The following is a 21,299-nucleotide window of genomic DNA, read 5'->3' as shown; positions in this document are numbered from 1 at the left end:
ATCGTAGGTGCAACCCATCCTTCTAGTACAGGTCATCTCTGCTCCTGAAGATGTAAACACATCTTAAAACCTGCCTTCTGCACCAACTCCTTCTGATTTCTAAACTCATTACTGCATGATACAGGAAGTAATCCTGGTCCAACTAATCTGAGAACTATCACCAAGTCAACTACTTGTCAGAAACTTGAGTTAGTCTGCACATCCTAGAATTTGAGAGAGCTAGGTGGATGATAGTGATTAAATGAGGAGAATAAATATTAACCTTGATTTCAAGGCAACTTAGCAGAGCAAACAATTGATTACAATATTAACAGATGCAGATATTTTATTACAAATGGAAGGCAAGATATTGGGAATTATCAAGTACAATTATAAATAATGTGGGATATACCATTTCCATGTTGTAAGTTGTGAAAAATATCAGGAAGTGGCCAGGAATGTCCTTGAATATGGGTACAAGAGATTATCTCGTACACCAAATTGAGACAGAGGGAAGGGGGGGTGGGGGGGGGCTACATCAGAAACTGCAATCACTATAGATGAGAGGCATCTTAGCAAACAGGCTAAGAAAGGATTTTTCAAGTAGAAATCAGAGTGGGGGGGGATTAAGGGAGTTAGATTAGAAAAAGGCATAAATACAGGAAACACAATTGGATGTATAATAAAAGGTAAGTTGTTTGCTGAACAATGAATCATGCGTGACATGATGTGATGATTTTGACAATTTAAAATATCTTGCTAAAATACACTGTCAGAAAGCACATCAGGATGGAAAGAGAACAAGGAATAAGATGTTATCATCTAAGAAATCAATTTCAGTCAATTCACCGGCGATCAAAATCTTTGTTTCATGGCAAGCAAGTATTCCAAATGCAAAAGTGGATGAATGCTGTTCCACTGGCAGAGCTCATGCAAACAAACAATGAAAGGAAAACCAAAGAAGATTGATGAGGTCAGCTTCAACCAGAGAGTTAACTAGGAAAGATAATGGAGCAGTTGTGGTTTTATTGCAGAAATGAGGTCAATAATGTGTGCATCCGCTTACACAATTATCAACGCTATAATAAAATGTCATGGATCATGCTTATTACAAAGCAGGTCATTTTCAAATATTGCAGTCTAATTTAATAAAATACTTCCATTCCATTAAGAAAAGTTGAAATAATTAATCATTTTCCGACATTGCAAAAAATTGATCACTATCCTACCTGGTAGACTTGGAAAGCACTATCCCCAGGTATAAAATTCAGTTGTTTATCCACGAAGAATTCGATTGCAATTAATAAATGAAGCACAGGCTTTCCCACTACGGACTTGAACGTCTAAAGAAAATTTAAAAAACCTTGGTTGGTTGAAGCTTGATTAGTGTTGCAATTAAACTTTACATTTTGGCACAGATTCCAAAATTAGTTTTAAAAATAGTTAAACTGTCTTAATATATTATGTAAATACCCAACAAAAATACTACTTTTTGAAATTTGTTCATTTCAAGAGGACTGTTGAAAGGCCATCAATCTGAAACAGGAACTATGTATTTCCTCTCCACAAAGGATGCTTGACATGGAAAGCATTTCGAACATTTTCTGTTTTCATTTCAAATTTCCAGTATCCATAGCGTTCAAATTTGGCATTATATTGTAATTCAAGCACTGTACATACAAGATAGTCATTGAATTGGAATACTAGTAATACAGATTAGAAGCAAGAATTATTGTATCTCTTTATTGTTCAGCACTTCATAATCCAGATTCAAGCATGACCACATGTGAAAATAATTCAACTGTAGGCACTACACAATAAATAAACTAAAGCTTACAACAATTTGTTAAATGGTCATCACATACACAAGGATTCAAAATTACAGTATGTCATTGTGTTATAACTGTAAAACATAAAGATGCACCAGCCCTTTAAATTACTATTCAGTATAAAATATTCATATAATGTAGTATATAGTCTAAAGAACTATTTAAAAACAACTTCAATGAAAGAAGATTTAGATCGGATTTAGAAAGAAGATCGGATTTTGCCTTCAGTCCTGAAGAGATGGCAATTTTACTGAGGGCCAATTATCTCTTACCTTATTATTAACTACTGACATTAGGCAATATTAGACCACACGACATAGGAGCAGAATATGGTCATTTGGCCCATCGAGTCTGCTCTGCCATTCAATCATGGTTGATTCTTTCCCCTCCCCACCTCAGCCCCACTGCTCGGCCTTCTCCCCATAACCTTTGATGCCCTGTCCAATCAAGAACCTATCGAGCTCTACCTTAAATACACCCAATGTCCTTCCCTCTACAGCTGCCTGTGGTAATAAATTCCACAAGCTCTGGCTAAAGAAGTTTCTCTGCATCTGTTTTAAATGGACGTCCCTCTATCCTGAGGCTCTGCCCTCTTGTCCTAGACTCCCCCAAATTTGAAACATCCTATCCTCATCTATCATAGAGGCCTTTCAACATTCAATGAGATCCCCACTCATCCTTCTAAATTCCAGCAACAGAGCTGTCAAATGTTCTTCATATCATAACCCTTCCATTCCTGGAATTATCCTTGTGAACTTCCTCTGAACCCTCTCCAATGCCAGCACATCTTTTCTTAGATGAGGAGCCCAAAACTATTCGCAATACTCAAGGTGAGGCCTCACAAGTGCCTTACAAAACCTCAGTATCACATTCCTGCTCTTGTATTCTAGACCTCTAGAAATTAATGCTAACATCACAATTGCCCTCCTCACCACTGGCTCACCTACAAGTTAACCTTCAGGGTGTTCTACACAAGGACTCCCAAGTCCCTTTGCATCTCAAATTTTTGGATTTTCTCCCCATTTAGAAAATAGCCTGCAGATTTATTTCTTCTACCATGACTATGCATTTTCCAACATTATATTTCATCTGCCACTTTCTTGCCCATTCTCCTAATCTGTTCAAGTCCTTCTGCAGCCTGTTTCCTCAACACTACCTGCCCCTCCACCAATCTTTGTATCATCTGCAAACTTGGCAACATATCATCTAAATCATTGATATATAGCATAAAAAGAAGTGTTCCCAACACTGACCCCTGTGGAACACCACTACTCACTGGCAGTCAACCAAAAAAGGATCCTTTTATTCCCATTCACTGCCTCCTACCAATCAGCAATGCTCCAACCATGCCAATAATTTTACTGGTAATACCACAAGTTCTTAACTTGGTAAGCATCCTCATGTGTGGCACCTTGTCAAAGGGCTTCTGAAAGTCCAAATATACAACACCCACTGCATCCCCTTTATCTATCCTACATGTAATCTCCTCAAAGAATTTCAACAGGTTGTCAGGCAAGATTTCCCATAAGGAAACCATGCTGACTTTGTCCTATCTTGTCGTGTGTCATCAAGTACTTCAGAAACTCATCCTTAACAGTTGACTCCGAAATCTTCTCAACCACTAAGGTCAGGCTAACTGATCTATAACTTTTTTTCTCCTGCCTTCAACCTTTCTTAAAGAGTGGAGTAACATTATAATTCTCCAGTCCTCTGGCACCATGCCAGAGTCCAATGATTTTTGAAAGATCATTACTAATGCCACCATAATCTCTATTAATACCTTTTTCAGAACCCTAGGGTGCAGTTCATCTGGTACGGGTGACTTGTGTACCCTTAGGTCTTTCAGCTGTTTGAACACCTTCTCCCTTATAATATTAACTGCACTCACTTCCCTTCCCTCACACCCTTCAACATCTGGCACACTGCTAGTGTCTTCTACAGTGAGGTCATTAGATCATTAGATCATGAAACTGACAATAGCTTCAAGGATTCCGTGCATATATAGATTATGTGAGATTCCCATAATTGCTGACAGTGATTCAACTCTACAACAGCTTTGTTATATAACACTTGGTTGAAAATCAATTGAAATGGCCAACTGTTCAGATATTTATTAGCCTTACGTGAATTGTCAAAAAATATGACATTTTGTTGCAGGAGACGCAAGGAAGTTTTGTTTTAAATGACATACACAGCCATGAATACTGCATGTATAAAAAAAAGTAGGAATACGAACCCACACTACCATTTCACAAGCCTGTGCTGAACTAACTATATGCAGAACTTCACATTCTCATCTACCCACAGTAACTTTTCACTCCCTTACATATCAAGTATCAAAGACACAGTTCTACGAACAAATGATATAATAATATTTTTTGAAAGTCTAAAATTTCCTGAAAACAGCAAATCACTTGAATGGGTAGTTTAATTTAAAATCAGCAGTATTCAGTCATTTGCACATGGCATAAATATAGATTTCTGTTGCTAGTCTTTCAACTGTCATCCAACAAAAATGGAAATAGAGAAAATGGAGGTTTGTGGCTTCATCCAGAGCTGCATGTACTGCACTAAAAGCTTGGCAGTTTTCCACTTAAGTGCCACAAGTACAAAATTTCCACACAATTGCCAAAATCACATGCTTACTGAACATTCTTCTTTGCTTTCCCATTCACATAGCAAAATTCTGGATTCCAGGAGCAAAGAAAAATTGAAGTGAATTAGTTTTTATGCTGCAAAATTTGCTTAGACAAATGACCAGTCAGCCCAATCATTCCAAAGGAGAGAGCATAGAATACAGAATAGGACAGCATAGCAACACACTCTTCGGACTTCAATGCTTTGGGCCTAATTAAACCATTAATTAGGTGCAAAACTAAACTCAGCCTCTGCCTACACAATGTCCATTTCTCTCCAGAAACATCTACAAAGGACTATGAACAAATTACATTTAGATTTTAATAAAATAAATTTACTTAAATACTGCCAAATTTCTGCAAAGATGTTGAGAGTTTAATGGAGACTCTTCTTGATGATGGTCACTCATATGTTGTGATTGTTACTTGTCAATTATATGGCCATGCATGAATGTTGTGCTAGCATGGAAGGTATAATTTGCTGAGCATTTGCAAATGAAATGAAGATCAAACAAGGTACCTACTTCTAACTTTAAGGAAAGTCTTTGATGAAGCATATGAGCTGGCACTTGGACCATACTGACAGGTATATTTGCAGTCTTATCCTGGGACTAGAATGATTGACCTCCATCAGCGATAACCATCTTCCCCCTTACGGCTTACAAGTTTAAACATCTTAGTATTTTTGTCAATGTCTAATAACTTCAATTTTACTTTGGTTTTTGATGCTACAAACTATAAAATACCAGATCTTTCATCTCACTTTTGTTGTTCAATTATTTGGTCGATATATGGATCAAGATCTGGAGCACAATGGTCCAGAAAAATAAAACACAATGGATATTAGGTTATTGATCAGTAAGTGCTGCTCAACAGCACTATTGAAGATACCTTCTTTCACTCTCCAGGCAATTAAGCTTAAACCGAATGGGCAATGAACAGCCAGAATGGATATTTTTTTGCTTTTTTTTGTGAACAGGAGATACCTATGCAACTTTCCACATCATACAGCTCATGCCACTACTTAACTAGATAAGCAGCTAGTTCTGAATAGGCCTTCAGTACTACATCTCAAATCAACATCATATCAAATCAAGTTTAATTATCATTCAAACCATACATAAGTACAGCCAAATAACACATTCAAAATAGCAAGCAAACACTCAGAAATAGTGAATAACATAATTCATGCTATCGAGCAAAGAAGTATATTCACACGAAAAAGAAACATATAATGCAAGACCCTGAGCAACAACATCCAGCAATCGATGGTACAGTCTCCCGGGAGTGTACAGACGCATATATTCTCTGCTCAAATGTGGGAGAACAGGTGAGACCAGGCTCCAGCTGAGCTCAACCACACAGCAGCACTTCCACACGTTTCTCCTGGTCTGCATAAACAGGCAAGCCTGAGGCTTGAGGCCCAGTTCTCACTACAACTGAGGCTATGCAGCTCCCATGTCAGCTGTCCCTCCACTAGACAAGGGTAACAAGCATGCAGCAACTTACATTATCACTGTCCAGTCTTGCTGGACAACTGAAATGTCCAAGACTATCACCCACGGATATACTGGATCAACTCCAATGTTCCCAAGTAGTGGGCAGCAACAAGGTCTGCAGCCAGATAAGCTCCTACAAACCCAAACTGGCTTGTATGACACATTGGTGGGCTCCACTAATATCCCAGTGGACCCCTCCAACCCCTCTGCTGGCTCTGCCAGCAACAGTAGTCCACCTACTCTGATCAACAAGTAGCTCACTGATCAAGAAGCCCTGCAGTACCCAATGTTCTTGGGTTGAATTGTCTTTGGATCGTAGAAAACAAATATTACAAATTGCTTTTGCATGCAATTCTATCACACTAAAAGAACGCGAGATGGGATATCTGGGATAATCACTGGCCCCAGTGCCCTTGCTGTATCCACTGCTAACAGAAATCAAGAAATCAAAGTGAGTTTTGTGATGTCGGCACTGAAGCAAGATGGATCATCTATATAGCCATTCTTTCTGAAAGCTTCAGTCTAATTCTTAGCCCTTCCATGGCTAGAATGCCATTAACCATCTAAGCTTAAAATGAAAAATGACAAATTGAATTTACCAAAAGCATTAAGCAAATGTATTAAAAATAGTTACAAAATAACAAAAATAATTTTTAAAATGTAATTTACCTATTCTTGCCTTTACCACAATTATCAATATCTAGAACCTACCACTTTTTGGATGAAAGGTTTCATCTCCACTACCAATTACTATAAATCTATAACATTAGGTCTTATGAACCTCTGCAAAAGCAAATAAAAGCTAATCTATCCTAGCCCCTTTTTTAAAATTTTCCAAGTTTCTACTTAGCCTTATCTATTGCTACAACAACAATCCAAGCTCAACTACTTTTCCATTTGACTACACTTTTTTCAAACTGCTGTGATAGTCCTTGGACTCACTTTACACCGCACGCTGTCGGAGCAATGCTGCCAGGATAATCAAGGACATGACCCACCCAGCCAACACACATTTTGTCCCTCTTCCCTCCGGGAGAAGGTTCAGAAGCATGAAGATTCGTACAGACAGATTTGGGAACAGCTTCTTTCCAACTGTGATAAGACTGCTGAACAGATCCTGACCCAGATCTGGGCCGTACCTTCCAATTATCCAGAACTGACTTGCACTACCTTACTTTCCCTTTTCTATTTTCTAATTATGATTTATAATTTAAATTTTTATTATATTTAATTCAATTTGTACTTCAGGGAACGCGAAGCGCAGAATCAAATATTGCTGTGATGATTGTACGCTCTAGTATCAATTGTTTGGTGACAATAAAGTAAAGATGTCAAATCTACACGGTAATTCCGACAACTACTCAATAACTACTGAAAACAGGTTGAAAAGAACGCTGGCAATTACTGTCTCTATAACAAAAAGCAGGGAAAGTGCCTCTGTAGATATCACAATCAAATTTCTCTTTCTTGAAGATGATTACAGTCATAGAATCACTGAGATTTCTTGCTATATCCCCTTCTTCCCAGAAGTGCATAATGAGATTGTGGATTAATAACTGAAGCTCTTCTCGACCAAATTTTAGGATTTCAGCATCAATGCTGTCTGCTTTCAAAGCTTTGTTATTTTTGAGCTGGAATGTAAACCTTCTCAACATCTTGTTGGTCAAGTCCAGCAGCAAAGATGACCTAAACGGGACACTGTGGAACCAAATCCAGGGTGTTCCTTTGGATTGGTCTTCAAAAGGTTTCTTCTGGTGAATGTTGAATACACTTTGTACTTGACATGTTAATTCCATTCCTGGCTTTCAGTGGCATGTGGCCTACAGAAAGGAAAACTTTTCCATAACTGTAAATGATTTAAACAGATACAAAATTATGTATTTCAAAATGATAGATGAAACCAAAATAATGTACTTTTACTATTCCATGTACACTGAAGAACTGTTACTCACCTGCCATTTTGAGAGGTGGCTACAGAAAATGGTGTTGATTTTTTAATTGAAACTGTTATGAACACCTAAAACAGTTTGCTCAGTAACAAAGGAAGCATTAATTTATTCTGCGTGCCCTGTTGAATCAATACAATAGTCATTGCCAGTATTTCAATTATTATATACTGTTTATAGATGATTGACCAAAAATGTACAGAGGTTTCAGTTAATTCACATAAGATTCCCTGGTGATGACAAGATATATTACAACTTGGCATTATTCCATGAAGTATTTGCATCTAATAAACCAAACTTTTATGCCAATGCTAATGAATAGCTCTAAAAGCTGCCTAACTGGTACCTGTAAGTAGATTTTTAGTTTCTCTAACAAGAACCATAGGAGATCAAGGTACTAATTAACTATAAATAAGTCATTCTTCATTTGGAAGCTCCACCTTTCCTCAAAGGAAAATGAACAGTTTTATAGGCACCTAAAGTTCAAAGTAAATTTATTATCAAAGTACGTATATGGCATCATATTCAATCCTGAGATTTATTTTCTTGTGGGCATACTCAGTAAATCCAAGAAGCATAATAGAATCAATGAAATACCAAACCCAACAGAAGGGACAAACAACCAATATGCAAAAGACAACAAATAAATACGAAATAAATATCGAGAACATGAGATGTGAAGAGCCCTTGAAACTGAGTCCATAGGTTATGGGAACAGTTCAGTGATTGGACAAGTGATTGAGTGAAGTTATCCCCACTGGTTCAAGAACCTAATGGTTGAGGGGTAATAACTGTTCCTGAACCTAGTGGTTTGGGTCCTGAGGCTCCTATACCTTCTTCCTAAGGGTCACTGAGGGCTATGGGAGCTTGTGAAGGCCCTTCCATGTTTTGATGGTCAAGGTGAGCACAGAAGGCATTAAGCTCATCTGGGAGTGTTGCCTTGTTGTCACTTATATCGCTTGGTTTCACTTTGTAAGAGGTTTGAAAGGCAGAGATGCAGCAGAAGAATGTTATGCTGCATCAGATCCTTCACAATACTCTACACCATCCACAGTAATTCTTAAAACATTATGGGATGGTATTATGTTGTATGTGAAATTTACAGCAGATATTTCACAAGGCAGTAACATCATTTTTAAATGTCTTATGAATTCAAACAAAATGGCACTACTCAGTAATTTTACATCTGCACATCTAACATGTTATGGTAGAGATTCAGAAAAGATCTAGCATTCAAAAGAAGATGTCAATGAAAAGCTCCACCACAAAGAGTACCACTGAAATGTGCTCTACCACAAATCATCATCATGGACCATCCCATATGCCTCAGGCTACCACTACAATCAAATAAGAACTCAAAAAGGAGTGCTGAATGACATACCAGCTGCAGTATCAGACTTTTCAAAATCTACAGTCCTAACCTGGTGAAACTGCAACAGATGGCTGCATGCTTACACAACTGAAAGGACAGCAAGAAATGGATAGAACTATGTAATCTCAGGCCCAATAGATCAAAGCTCTACAGTCATGACTGGTGGTGAACAATTAAACTGCTAATATATAGAGGAGACTTCAAAAAGGAGCCCTATCCACAAAGATGATGAGCCCAGTATATGCTTGCATTCAAGCCAGAAGCACATGGTACAGTAGTGTAATGGTTAGGAAATTGCTTTACAGAACCAGCAATCACTGATCAGTGTTTGATTCCCACCGCTGTCTGCACGTGAGGGTTTATTTTGTGTGTTCCGGTTTCTTCCAACATTCCAAAAGTCATAAAATTGGGATTAGTGACCTGTGGGCATGCGACGCTGACGCTTGCAGGCTGCCGTCAGCACAGTCCTTCAACTATGTTGGCCACTGACTCAAAGCAATGCATTTCACTGTATGTTTCAATGCATGTGACAAATAAAACTATTCATATCTTTATCTTTAAAATCTTTCTCTAGCTGAAGATGCTTCTGATCAGATGATCCATCTTGGTTCCCTCCTGAGATCGCTCTTTGTTACAAAAGCCACTCTTCAGTCAAGTTACTCTATGTGTCATCAAGAAAGATGAGTGCACTGGATACAGTCAAGACCACATATGGAAGGGACCACATAACATTATCACATAAATTTGTGCTCCTTAATCAGTCACCTCTTTAATCAAGTTGCTCCTGTACTGTAACATATTTGGCAACAACCTGGCACCGATGTAAATGTTCACATACCTGTATATCCTATCCATAAAAAAGCAGGACAAAGCCAACTGGGCTAATTATTACCAAGAATACTTTCAATGATCAGCTAAATGATGAAATGTCTCAATACTGATATCTATTCACCATTAACCTGAACCCTGATGCTCTGTTTAGGTTCCACCTGTAAATTCCAGACACAGCCAGACATTGTCAACACTTCTTCTCTGCAACTTAAAGCATAATAGATCTCTAACTTTTCCTTGCTCTAATATAAGTTATAAACCTGCAATGTTAACTCTATTTTTCTTTCCATGGATCAGTAGTTCTGGCATTTTCTTCTTTAATTTTAAGTTTTGACAGTACAATTTAGATGCAAATACATTAATATTGTGGCTACCACAACTGATCTGACACTTCCGACAAGTAATTAACTTCCTGACACCCAATGCTTTTCCATCATCTCTCAGGCACAAGTCAAGAATATAATGGAGTATTGTCCACTTATTTAAACTGTAGTTCTAATGATACTTAAAATGTACCAACATCCAAGACAATGCAGCCAATTTGACTGGGCACCTTAATCACAACCTTAAACAATAATCCCTCCACCCCACTGCAGTACAACATGTACCACCACATGGCCACTCTGACAATGAAACTATAACCTCTGCTCTTGATCCTTCTGGAAACCAGGTGTGCAAGAGCAGAACCTCTAAATCCCCCTTTAAGTTGCACACCAGCTGAAAATACATTGCTGCGCCTTCATTATTGCATGGTTTATTGTGAGCACACACCCAAAATATTGGAATTCAGCATATCTGGCAGCATCAATGGAGAGGAATAAACAATCAACATTTTGAGCAGAGACCCTTCATCAGGACTCTGAAAGGTCTCAGCCAGAAATGTCAACTATTAGTTCCTGCACTGTATTGTGTTCTAACACAAATGCTACACTTCCAAGTTGTTGACGAGACACCTTCCTCTCAATGGCAATTAGGAATGCAACAGAAATGCTACAATTGCCAATAACACTCCCATTTGAAAAATAAATAAGCGTTTCTTAAATTAGTCACTCAGTTATGCCAGAGTGTATCAAGATGGGATCCAACAAATATTAAAAGTACACTGTTCTTTTGTAGAAATGCAATGTGTGATTAAACCACCACTTACAATTCACCAAACCAAAAAAGTGTTCCCATGCTATAAATAGACAAAACTTCAGCTTCTAAGCATTTAACAACTTAGAGGAATTTGAGCTTATCTGCACAGAATTTCCATTAATAACTAAGAGCTTAATGGAGTCCTACCCATGGTGCAACGGAACTAACCCAGTCAGACTCTTAGATTTGCAAGACCTGAGAATTCTTCACAGCATACATGATACTATGACTACGGAAATGTCTGCAACAACTATATCCTGTTTTGGGTTTGGTGCAGCACCACATTCCATTCACAACTCAAGTACAAAAATAATGAATTCTTACTGTAGCTTTTAATCAGATGTTTCAACTAAATGTCAACACAATTTCAAAATGTACTAAACTAAATACTGTAATTTTACAGTAGCTATAACATAAGCATCCAAATACCCAAGACACATAAGCACAAATACAATATATAAAAACATGATCCTTTTACCCTAGAAAATAACTACAAACTGCAATGTAGTGACTGTTACAACTGTGGAAAACAAGATATTCTTCATGCTAATTAGCAATAGAAAATATAATCTGCCTCGACAGAGCAATCGAGTCCCTTTATATAAACACTTGAAATTTGAATGTCCAGTGGTTACGCTTCATTAAGATTGCTGAAAACTGCAGTGTTAAATTTATTATCTTATCAGCTCTCACAAATAAAACATGATAATTCTTTACTGCATATAATTGATTAAGAATTCTGTACTTAAATACAGTTTACTTTTGCGTAAAGGATAAACTGCAATGTTAAGTAAATCAGTCTTACCGATAGATTTTTGTCAACGGTGTCAAATCAAAAAGATAATCCACGGTCGTTATCCGACTCAAAACACACTCCAATGCACAAATACAGAGAACAATATTGAGAAAACCTATTTCTTCCCAAAGAATTCCTGTTCAAATTGTTGCATATGTGTGAACAAACCAGATGCCAAAGATTACAGATTAATATTCTTGATCAACAGCACACGTTCAGTCTCAGGATCAGTGAACTACTTCAGTTTAAAGTGCAGAACAGTTGAATGTACTGTACTACATTCCAGCGATTCAGTATTTAACACATTAAAAGGGCAAGCAATGTACATGTTGTAAATTTTGGTTTTCTTTTGGAAAAATAACTGAGTACCTCTGCTGCGAGAGCCTTCTCCCTCCCTTTACGGCCGAATGCAGATTGTGCAGAAGCGGATCACTGATCTCCCTTTGTCATTATTAGTGCTAACAAAAAATAAACCATGCAACTGTTAGCACACCATATAGTAGAGTTCATGAACGTCACTCCAGAACTGGTTATTTAGTCAGCCATTCAAAATGGATAATTGAACAAAAATTATAAAATTGAAAGGTTTTGCACCATGAGTTATGTTTTTGGACTTGACGAATTTTACAAAATAGACTGCAGAGGAGCATGAGCAACCCTAATTCGACCTCCTTTTATAAAGACAGCTCAAACGAGGCGGAAAGGGCGGTCTTTCAAACTAAAACCAAGTCACAGGTGGTAAAACAGTCACTTCCAGCATGAGTCATGTTAATGATTACTCAGTCTAACTAAGAGATATTCGGAAGGAGGCGTTTACTCACTGCAGCAGATAAAAACCAGATTAATGTCAACTCTTGGGCAATTCTCGCTTGATTTCCTTACAAACAATACTCTGGTGTAGCAATTCATTCCCTTATGAATAGGATTATTTTAGACCATTTCAAACCTGTCTAACCTATTGTAAATTTTCTTTTATTTTGATTCAGACATATTCTGTTCTTTTCTTTAAAAAAACATCACTCAAATACAAGGCACTATGGAGTGAAGGGCTAAAAATGATGATATCCAGACCAGGGAAATTGTCAGTATTTTTTTAAAGCCAGCAAAACCATAGGCAGTATGCAGACACCACTTGCACAAGTCCATTCTTGGAGGCTGATCTCTTTGTTCACTATTTCACTAAAGCATGTAAGAAAATGGCCATAACAATCACAAAACAAAGGCCCTCTACCAACTAACCCTCCAAACAACACTTCCTCTACTGATACCCTGGAAAAATATGGACCAGTTCTTATGTCTTATGGGCAGGGGCACCTCTACACAAGACAGACATCCATGAAGAAATTCACCATAGCCCTTAACGCATCCCTACCTTCTCGAGCTAGACAATGAATAGGGCGTTTGAAAGATCAACATCACAAAACTGGCCTAGGCCTCCTGGCCTTTCAGACTGCAATGACCCCTTACACTGCTAAGAATTTGACTGCTTACAGCTGGCAACACAAACTGAAGGGATGGCACCAAAACTGTCTCCACAAAATCAAAATTCACTGAAAGTGATCAAATTCCAGCATCTTCTACCAGACCAATGCTATGAGTACAGAGACCTTAGTTTCTCTGTTGGATAAGTCATGATGTTCACAGGCCAGACTCCTAAAGCAGACACTATTCCATGCTCTGTCATCACCAGGGGTATTGGGATTGGTTTATTATTGTCACATGTACTAAGACAGAGTGAAAAGCTTGTCTTGCATACTGTTTATACAGATCAAATCATTACACGGTGCATTGAGCTAGAACAAGATAAAACAGTAACAATGCAGAATAAAGTATAAAACTACGGAGAAAATGTAGTGCAAGTCGTAATGAGCCAATTGTGAGGCCAAGAGTCCATTTTGTGCAAGAGGTCTGTTCATAAGTCAGTGGGATGGAAGCTGTCCTTGAGCCTGTGGTGCATGCTTTCAGACTTTTGTATCTTCTACCTGATGCGAGGGGGGAAAGAGAATGTCTGGGGTGGGTGAAGTCTTCAATTATGCTGGGCGTTTTACAGAGGCAGCAAGAAGTATAGATAGAGTCCATAGATGTTTCCTGTGATGTGCTGAGCTGTGTCTAGAACTCTCTGCAGTTTCCTGTAGTTATGTGCAGATCAGCTGCCATACCAACTGTTTGTGAGCTTTCTTGGTCATGACATCAACATGGTTGGACCAGAACAGGCTGTTAATGGTGTTCACACCTAGGAACTTGAAGCTCTGAATCTCTCAACCTCAGCAACGCTGATGTAGACAGGAGCTAATGCACCACTAGCACTCCTTTTTGAAGTCAATTACTAGCTTTTGTTGACATTGAGGGAAAGGTCATTGCTATGACAGCTTAGAGAACTAAGCTCTCTATCCCCTTCTTGTACTCTGATTCATCATTATTTGAGAAGCAGCCCACTACAGTGGTGTCATCTACAAACTTGTAAATCAGGTGTTCCCATCCTGAGGTTCATAGACCCCTCGCTTAATGGTGTTGGTCCAAGACATTAAAAAGTTGGAATCCCTGTTGTATATGGAGCTAGTGCAGAGGGAAAGATTGCGCACATCTGTGGCTTTTTAAATCACATTTCTGACGTGCCTCATAGTTAGTGACCAGGCTTTGGCAGGACAGTCACTTGCTGCATGAAATCTATCCTTTGACCTGCTTAAATATCAAGAGAAATTATGGCAGGTCTAGGTAAATTACTTGTTAACAGTTGGACACTAGAATGTTGATAGGGAGGGATCCAATGGTAACAAAGCTGTTGAATGTCAAGGTTAGGTGACCAAAGAATTTATTGACAAAGATGCTGAATACCTGGCATTCATTAGCACAAATAATATTCCACTTATCATCACGTACCTGAATGTTGTCTAAGTCTTTCACACATGTGAGCTGCTTCATTTCCTGAGGTGTTGCAAATGAATTGAACATCATGGCACCATCAGCAAATGTCCCAACTCTGACTTTTTGAGGGAAGGACCGATTGATGAAATGGTAAAACATATTTAGTTTTCCAAACTGCCCAAGAAAAGGTTGAGATGGCTGTGCTCTAACAATCACAATCATTTTTGAGCAAGGTACAACTCTAGACGTTGAAGAGTTCTCTATGATTTCAACTAACTTCAGATTCTTGATACATACTTAGTAAAATGCTGCTTGATGTTTAGATCAACTAAGGACAGTAGATTGGTGATGACAAGATCAAATACATTTACCTCTTACATTAGTTTATTCATCATCTATCAAAACCTTGTCTGGGAGTTATCCTATTCAATATCTAGCCATCAATGCTAATGCCCATCCATTTGTGATCATAAACATTGAAGTCTCTGGCAACACATAAATTGCTGGAGGAACTCAGCAGGTAAAACATCATCTATCAAGAGGAATAAACAGTCAACGTTTTGGACTGAGATTCTCCACCAGGATTGGAAAGGAAGAGGAAAGAAACCAGACCAAAAAGATGGGGGAGAAGAAGTAGCACAAACTGACAGGTGATAGGAGAAGCCAAAAGAGGGGGATGTTGGGTGGGTGGTAATTAAGGTGTAAAAGTGAGAGCAAAACAACGTTCCTCCAGACCAATATCTACAACACAGTACATATAACTCACACATAGCACATAAAGTAACATTATCACAAATAAGTTAACAAGTAATAAGATGTATTTAAGGTACATTAAAAGTAAACAGTATAACATTACTGGCGCTTCACACATGGTCAGACTTGAATGGTGGAAGGGAGCTCAGTAGTCTTAAGGTCTGCGGGAAGAAACAGTTTCCCCAACCTTGTAGTCCTTGTCCTAATGCCAGGTACCTCCTGCCTGATGGTAGGTGGTCAAGAGATTGTTGGATGGATAGGAAGGATCATTGACAATGCTAAGGGCCCTGCAAAAGAGCAAGGGTACCAGAAGGAGGTGACGAGCAGGTGAAGAAAAACAAAGAGGTAACTGGGGAGCAAACATGTAGAACAGAAAAAGAGAGAAAGGAGAGGCTGATAGTTAGAGATGTTCATGCAATCAGGTTAGCGGCTACCCAGACAGAATATGAGCTTTTACTTCTCCACCTGAGAGTGGCCTCATTGTGGCAGTAGAAGAGATCATGGACTATCACATTGAAGTTCCTATCCCAGAGTACATTTTGTGACAAAGGTATCTGAGATGCCTGCTAGATATTTATAAATCTGTCACAGATAGCAGATGTTGGTTTGAATAATCTGTGGAAATAACAAGCCAGGACTTTCAGTTACAAAGAATAATTGATAAAGAATTGAGATAGTCAAGCAACTCAACCTCAATCAAGTTGATGGCGACTGTGGGAAGAATTTAAAAAATAAATCAGATTCCCTTTCTATAGCAACACAATTGAGAGCATCCTGACTGGCTGCATCACTGCCTGGTATAGGAACTGTACTTCCCTCACTCGCAGAACTCTGCAGAGAGTGGTGCGGACAGCCCAGCACATATGTAGATGTGAACTTCTCACTATTCAGGACATTTACAAAGACAGGTGCGTAAAAGGGGCCTGAAGGATCATTGGTAACCCAAGTCACCCCAACTACAAACTGTTCCAGCTGCTACCATCTTGGAAATGGTACCACAGCATAAAAGCCAGGACCAACAAGCTCCAGGACAGCTTCTTCCACCAGGTCATCAGACTGCTTAACTCATGCTGACACAACTGTATTTCTATGTTATATGTTCTATGATATAGTATATCCTGTTGTACATACTATTTATTATAAATTACTATAAATTGCACATTTAGACGGATTGTTACTCCTCATATATGTGAGGGACGTAAGTAATAAAGTCAATTCAATTCAGTGTATATGTGTGATTGATATTGTGCATGGAATGAGTGGGCTAAAGGGGCTGTTTCTGTGCTGCATCTCTCCACGACTCATTTCAAGATTATCCCATTTGTTTGTTTATCAACCATACCACAAGATGTTTACATACGCTTTTTAAATTGTGAATTGCTTCAGGTACAGTTTCCTACTACAAGCACTCCCATTACCTATATTTATTTTAGTAAGAGTTTGAGTAGTAATACTGTGGATTCCAGTAATTGGGCAATTGGTTAATCGGGGAGGCCGCATATTTGGGACAACTCTTAAAAAACAAGAACTAATTGAGAAAATAGCCAGGATTAGGATTCTCTTTTGTTTATTTGGGGCACTGTGTGACTTAATTGGAACAGGACTCTGTTACCAAACAGTTTCTAACTAATGTTTGTCGCGTGCGCTTGTGTAGCCATTAGATACTACACTGTGCTTAGAGTGAACAGTTTTTAAATAATGTCAGTTGAGTGTGTTTATGTTCAAAAAGCAGTGACTTGTTACTGATATTTGGCGAGAAATAAGCAGTTGTAGCGGTGTGCTACACGCAGCGCTAAAATTACGACACGGAGTCTGTAACTGCAGTCGAAGGAAAAACTTTATTCGAAATCCTCAACCTCACTTTTAAGCCTCCCTCAACCTGCCCCCCCCCCCCCCGTGGCGCGGAGGCTCCAAAGCTCTGTGCTCGCAAATCCCCGTAGGCTATCTAATTGTGAGCCGGTTCGGATGTGCCAGGAAATGGGTCGCCACATAACCCCCCCCCCCCCCCCCCCCAGAACCGGCGATACACCCCCCAATGTCCACAGTCTGGGCCAGAACCTGCTTGGGAGGTCGGCCTCTGCGCCGAGGTGCCGGAAACTCGGCCGGTTGCGCCAGGTCCACATGGGCCAGTTTAAGGCAGTCCACCGTGAAAACCTCCTCTTTCCCCCCAACATCCAGCACGAACGTGGACCCGTTGTTCCGGAGCACCATAAACGGCCCCTTGTATGGCCGCTGCAGCGGTGGCCGATGCCCGCCCCTTCGTACAAACACAAATTTACAGTTCTGTAGGTCTTTGGGTACGCAGGTCGGGTGCTGCCCGTGCTGTGAAGTGGGTATGGGGGCCAGGTTACCGAGCTTCTCGCGTAGTCTGCCCAGGACTGCTGCGGGATCTTCCTCTTGCCCCCGTGGGGCTGGTAGGAACTCCCCAGGGATGACCAGGGGCGCGCCGTATACCAACTCGGCCGACGAGGCGTGCAGGTCGTCCTTGGGAGCTGTGCGGATGCCGAGTAGGACCCAGGGAAGCTCGTCCGCCCAGTTGGCTCCTCGCAGGCAGGCCATAAGGGCCGACTTCAGGTGACAGTGGAAACGCTCCACTAGCCCGTTCGACTGTGGGTGGTAGGCAGTGGTGTGGTGCAGCTGAGTCCCCAAAAGGCTGGCCATAGCTGACCACAGGCTGGAGGTGAACTGGGCGCCTCTGTTGGAGGTAATGTGGGCCAGTACACCAAAGTGAGATATCCAGGTGGCGATCAGGGCTTGGGCGCAAGATTTGGAGGTGGTGTCGGTGAGCGGGACCGCCTCTGGCCATCTTGTGAACCAGTCCACGATAGTCAGGAGGTGCCGCGCTCCGCGCGACACTGGCAGGGGGCCCACGATATCCACATGAATGTGGTCGAAACGCCGGTGGGCGGGATGGAACTGCTGGGGTGGGGCTTTGGTGTGCCGCAGCACCTTGGCCGTCTGGCAGTGCATGCACGTTTTGGCCCATTCACTGACCTGTTTGCGGAGTCCATGCCAAACAAACCTGCTGGAAACCATCCGGACAGTTGTCCGGATGGAGGGATGCGCCAAGTTATGAATGGAGTCAAAAACACGGCGCCGCCAGGCTGTCGGGACGACGGGACGGGGCTGGCCGGTGGCGACGTCACAGAGTAGGGTCCTCTCACCCGGGCCCACGGGGAGGCCCTGGAGCTGCAAACCGGAGACTGCGGTTCTGTAACTCGGAATCTCCTCATCCGCCTGCTGCGCCTCTGCCAGTGCCTCAAAGTCTACCCCTTGGGAAAGGGCATGAACGGTAGGGCGAGAGAGCGCATCCGCCACGACATTGTCCTTACCCGAGACGTGCCGGACATCCGTCGGGTATTCAGAGATGTAGGACAGGTGGCGTTGCTGGCGGGATGACCAGGGGTCGGACGCTTTCGTAAACGCAAAGGTAAGCTGTTTGTGGTCCATGAACGCGGTGAAGGGCCGACCTTCTAGGAAGTACCTGAAATGCCGGATTGCCAGGTACAGCGCCAACAGTTCCCGGTCGAAAGCACTGTACTTGAGCTCGTGTTTGCTGAAAAACACCAGGGGTTGCCAGCGACCTGCGATGAGTTGCTCCAGCACCCCACCAACTGCCGTGTTAGATGCGTCCACTGTGAGGGCGGTAGGGGCGTCCATTCTGGGATGTACTAGCATTGCGGCGTTCGCCAAAGCTTCCTTCGTTTGAACGAAAGCGGCGGCGGACTCCTCGTCCCAGGTAATGTCCTTGCTCGGACCCGACATCAGGGCGAACAGGGGGCGCATGATCCGGGCAGCTGAAGGGAGGAAGCGGCGGTAGAAATTGACCATACCTACGAATTCCTGAAGGCCTTTGATCGTGGTGGGTCGGGGAAAGTGGCGGACCGCATCTACCTTAGCGGGCAGAGGGGTTGCCCCGTCTTTAGTAATCCTGTGGCCCAGGAAGTCAATGGTATCGAGTCCGAACTGGCATTTGGCGGGGTTGATTGTAAGACCGTACTCACTCAGTCGGGCGCAGAGTTGACAGAGGTGGGGCAGATGCTCCTGACGACTGCTGCTGGCTATGAGGATGTCATCCAAATAGATGAACGCGAAGTCCAGGTCCCGTCCCACCGCGTCCATTAACCGCTGGAACGTCTGTGCGGCATTCTTCAGGCCGAACGGCATGCGGAGGAACTCGAAAAGGCCAAACGGGGTGATGAGAGCCGTTTTGGGGACGTCGTCAGGATGCATCGGGATTTGATGGTACCTTCGGACGAGGTCTACCTTGGAGAAGATCCGTGCGCCGTGCAGGTTTGCTGCAAAGTCCTGAATGTGTGGCACAGGGTAGCGGTCCGGTGTGGTAGCCTCGTTCAGCCTGCGGTAGTCGCCGCACGGTCTCCAGCCTCCCGTCACTTTGGGCACCATGTGCAGGGGGGAGGCCCATGGGCTGTCGGACCGCCGGATGATCCCCAATTCCTCCATCCTCTGGAACTCCTCCTTCGCCAGTCGGAGCTTGTCCGGGGGAAGCCGCCGAGCGTGGGCGTGGAGGGGTGGTCCCTGGGTCGGGATGTGGTGCTGTACGCCGTGCCTGGGCATGGCCGCTGTGAACTGCGGTGCCAGAACCGATGGGAAATCCGCCAGGACCCTGGTGAAGTCGTTGTCGGACAGCGTGATGGAGCCGAGGTGAGGGGCTGGCAACTGGGCTGCACCCACGGAGAACGTCTGAAAGGTCTCGGCATGTACCAGTCTCTTCCTGGGCAGGTCGACCAGTAGGCTGTGAGCTCGCAAAAAATCCGCACCCAGAAGCGGTTGGGTTCCCACGTGAACTGGCTGGAGCCGAACTGTAGCTGCACCTGACGGGTGCCATAAGTCCTTACTGAGCTGCCATTCACGGCCCTCGGGGGGGACCCGGTGTCCTGCTGCGGGTGTCATAACTCGTCGGAGGTAAAACGCTGATTTCAGCCCCAGTATCGACCAAAAACTGGCGTCCCGACCTTCTATCCCACACATACAGGAGGCTATCCCGATGGCCAGCCGCCGTAGCCATCAGCGGCGGCTGGCCCTGGCGTTTCCCGGGAACTTGCAGGGCGGGCGACAACGGCGGGCTTCTGCGCCCCACCGCTGGTGGTAGAAGCACCAGTGTTCATTGGGCCGGGGGTTGGCGGGCTCTGCGGCCGGGCCTGGACTGATTTGCTGCTGGGAGCGTGGCTGGGAGATCTGTGCGATGGAAGCCCCGCTCACCTTTTTGGCGTTCCACAGCAAGTCCGCCCGGGCTGCCACCTTCCGGGGGTCACTGAAATCCGCGTCGGACAGCAGCAGGCGTATGTCCTCGGGCAGCTGCTCCAGGAATGCCTGCTCAAACATGAGGCAGGGTGTGTGTCCGTCAGCGAGAGACATCTCATTCATTAAAGCCGATGGAGGTTTGTCGCCCAAGCCATCCAGGTGCAGTAAACGGGCAGCCCGCTCGCGCCGTGAGAGTCTGAAAGTCCTGAGGAGCAGGGCTTTGAATTCCGTGTACTTGCCGTCTGCCGGGGGCGACTGTACGAACTCTGCAACCTGGGCCGCTGTGTCCTGGTCGAGGGAGCTCACCACGTAGTAGTAGCGGGTGTCTTCTGAGGTGATCCGGCGAACGTGGAATTGGGCTTCGGCTTGCTGGAACCATAGGTTCGGTCGC

General features: G+C 42.5%; 1 protein-coding gene across 6 annotated transcripts in view; it reads right to left on the bottom strand.

Annotated features, from left to right (window-relative positions):
• Positions 1–21,299, bottom strand: part of jmjd1cb (jumonji domain containing 1Cb) — a 190,647-nt gene that overhangs the window by 102,786 nt on the left and 66,562 nt on the right. For 5 of the 6 annotated variants that reach the window (XM_059947352.1, XM_059947351.1, XM_059947354.1 and 2 more), the window contains exon 3: positions 1,209–1,322. In XM_059947352.1, coding sequence (XP_059803335.1) covers positions 1,209–1,322 — 114 coding nt within the window. Of the gene's footprint in view, positions 1–1,208; positions 1,323–12,394; positions 12,413–21,299 lie in introns of those variants that run through there. The other variant, XM_059947357.1, reaches the window with a different exon arrangement.

This window comes from Hypanus sabinus, chromosome 22, assembly GCF_030144855.1.
Source record: "Hypanus sabinus isolate sHypSab1 chromosome 22, sHypSab1.hap1, whole genome shotgun sequence".
Lineage (NCBI taxonomy): Eukaryota > Metazoa > Chordata > Chondrichthyes > Myliobatiformes > Dasyatidae > Hypanus > Hypanus sabinus.
The sequence above is the reverse complement of the archived record's forward strand: the minus strand, read 5'-3'. Positions and strand labels throughout refer to the sequence as shown.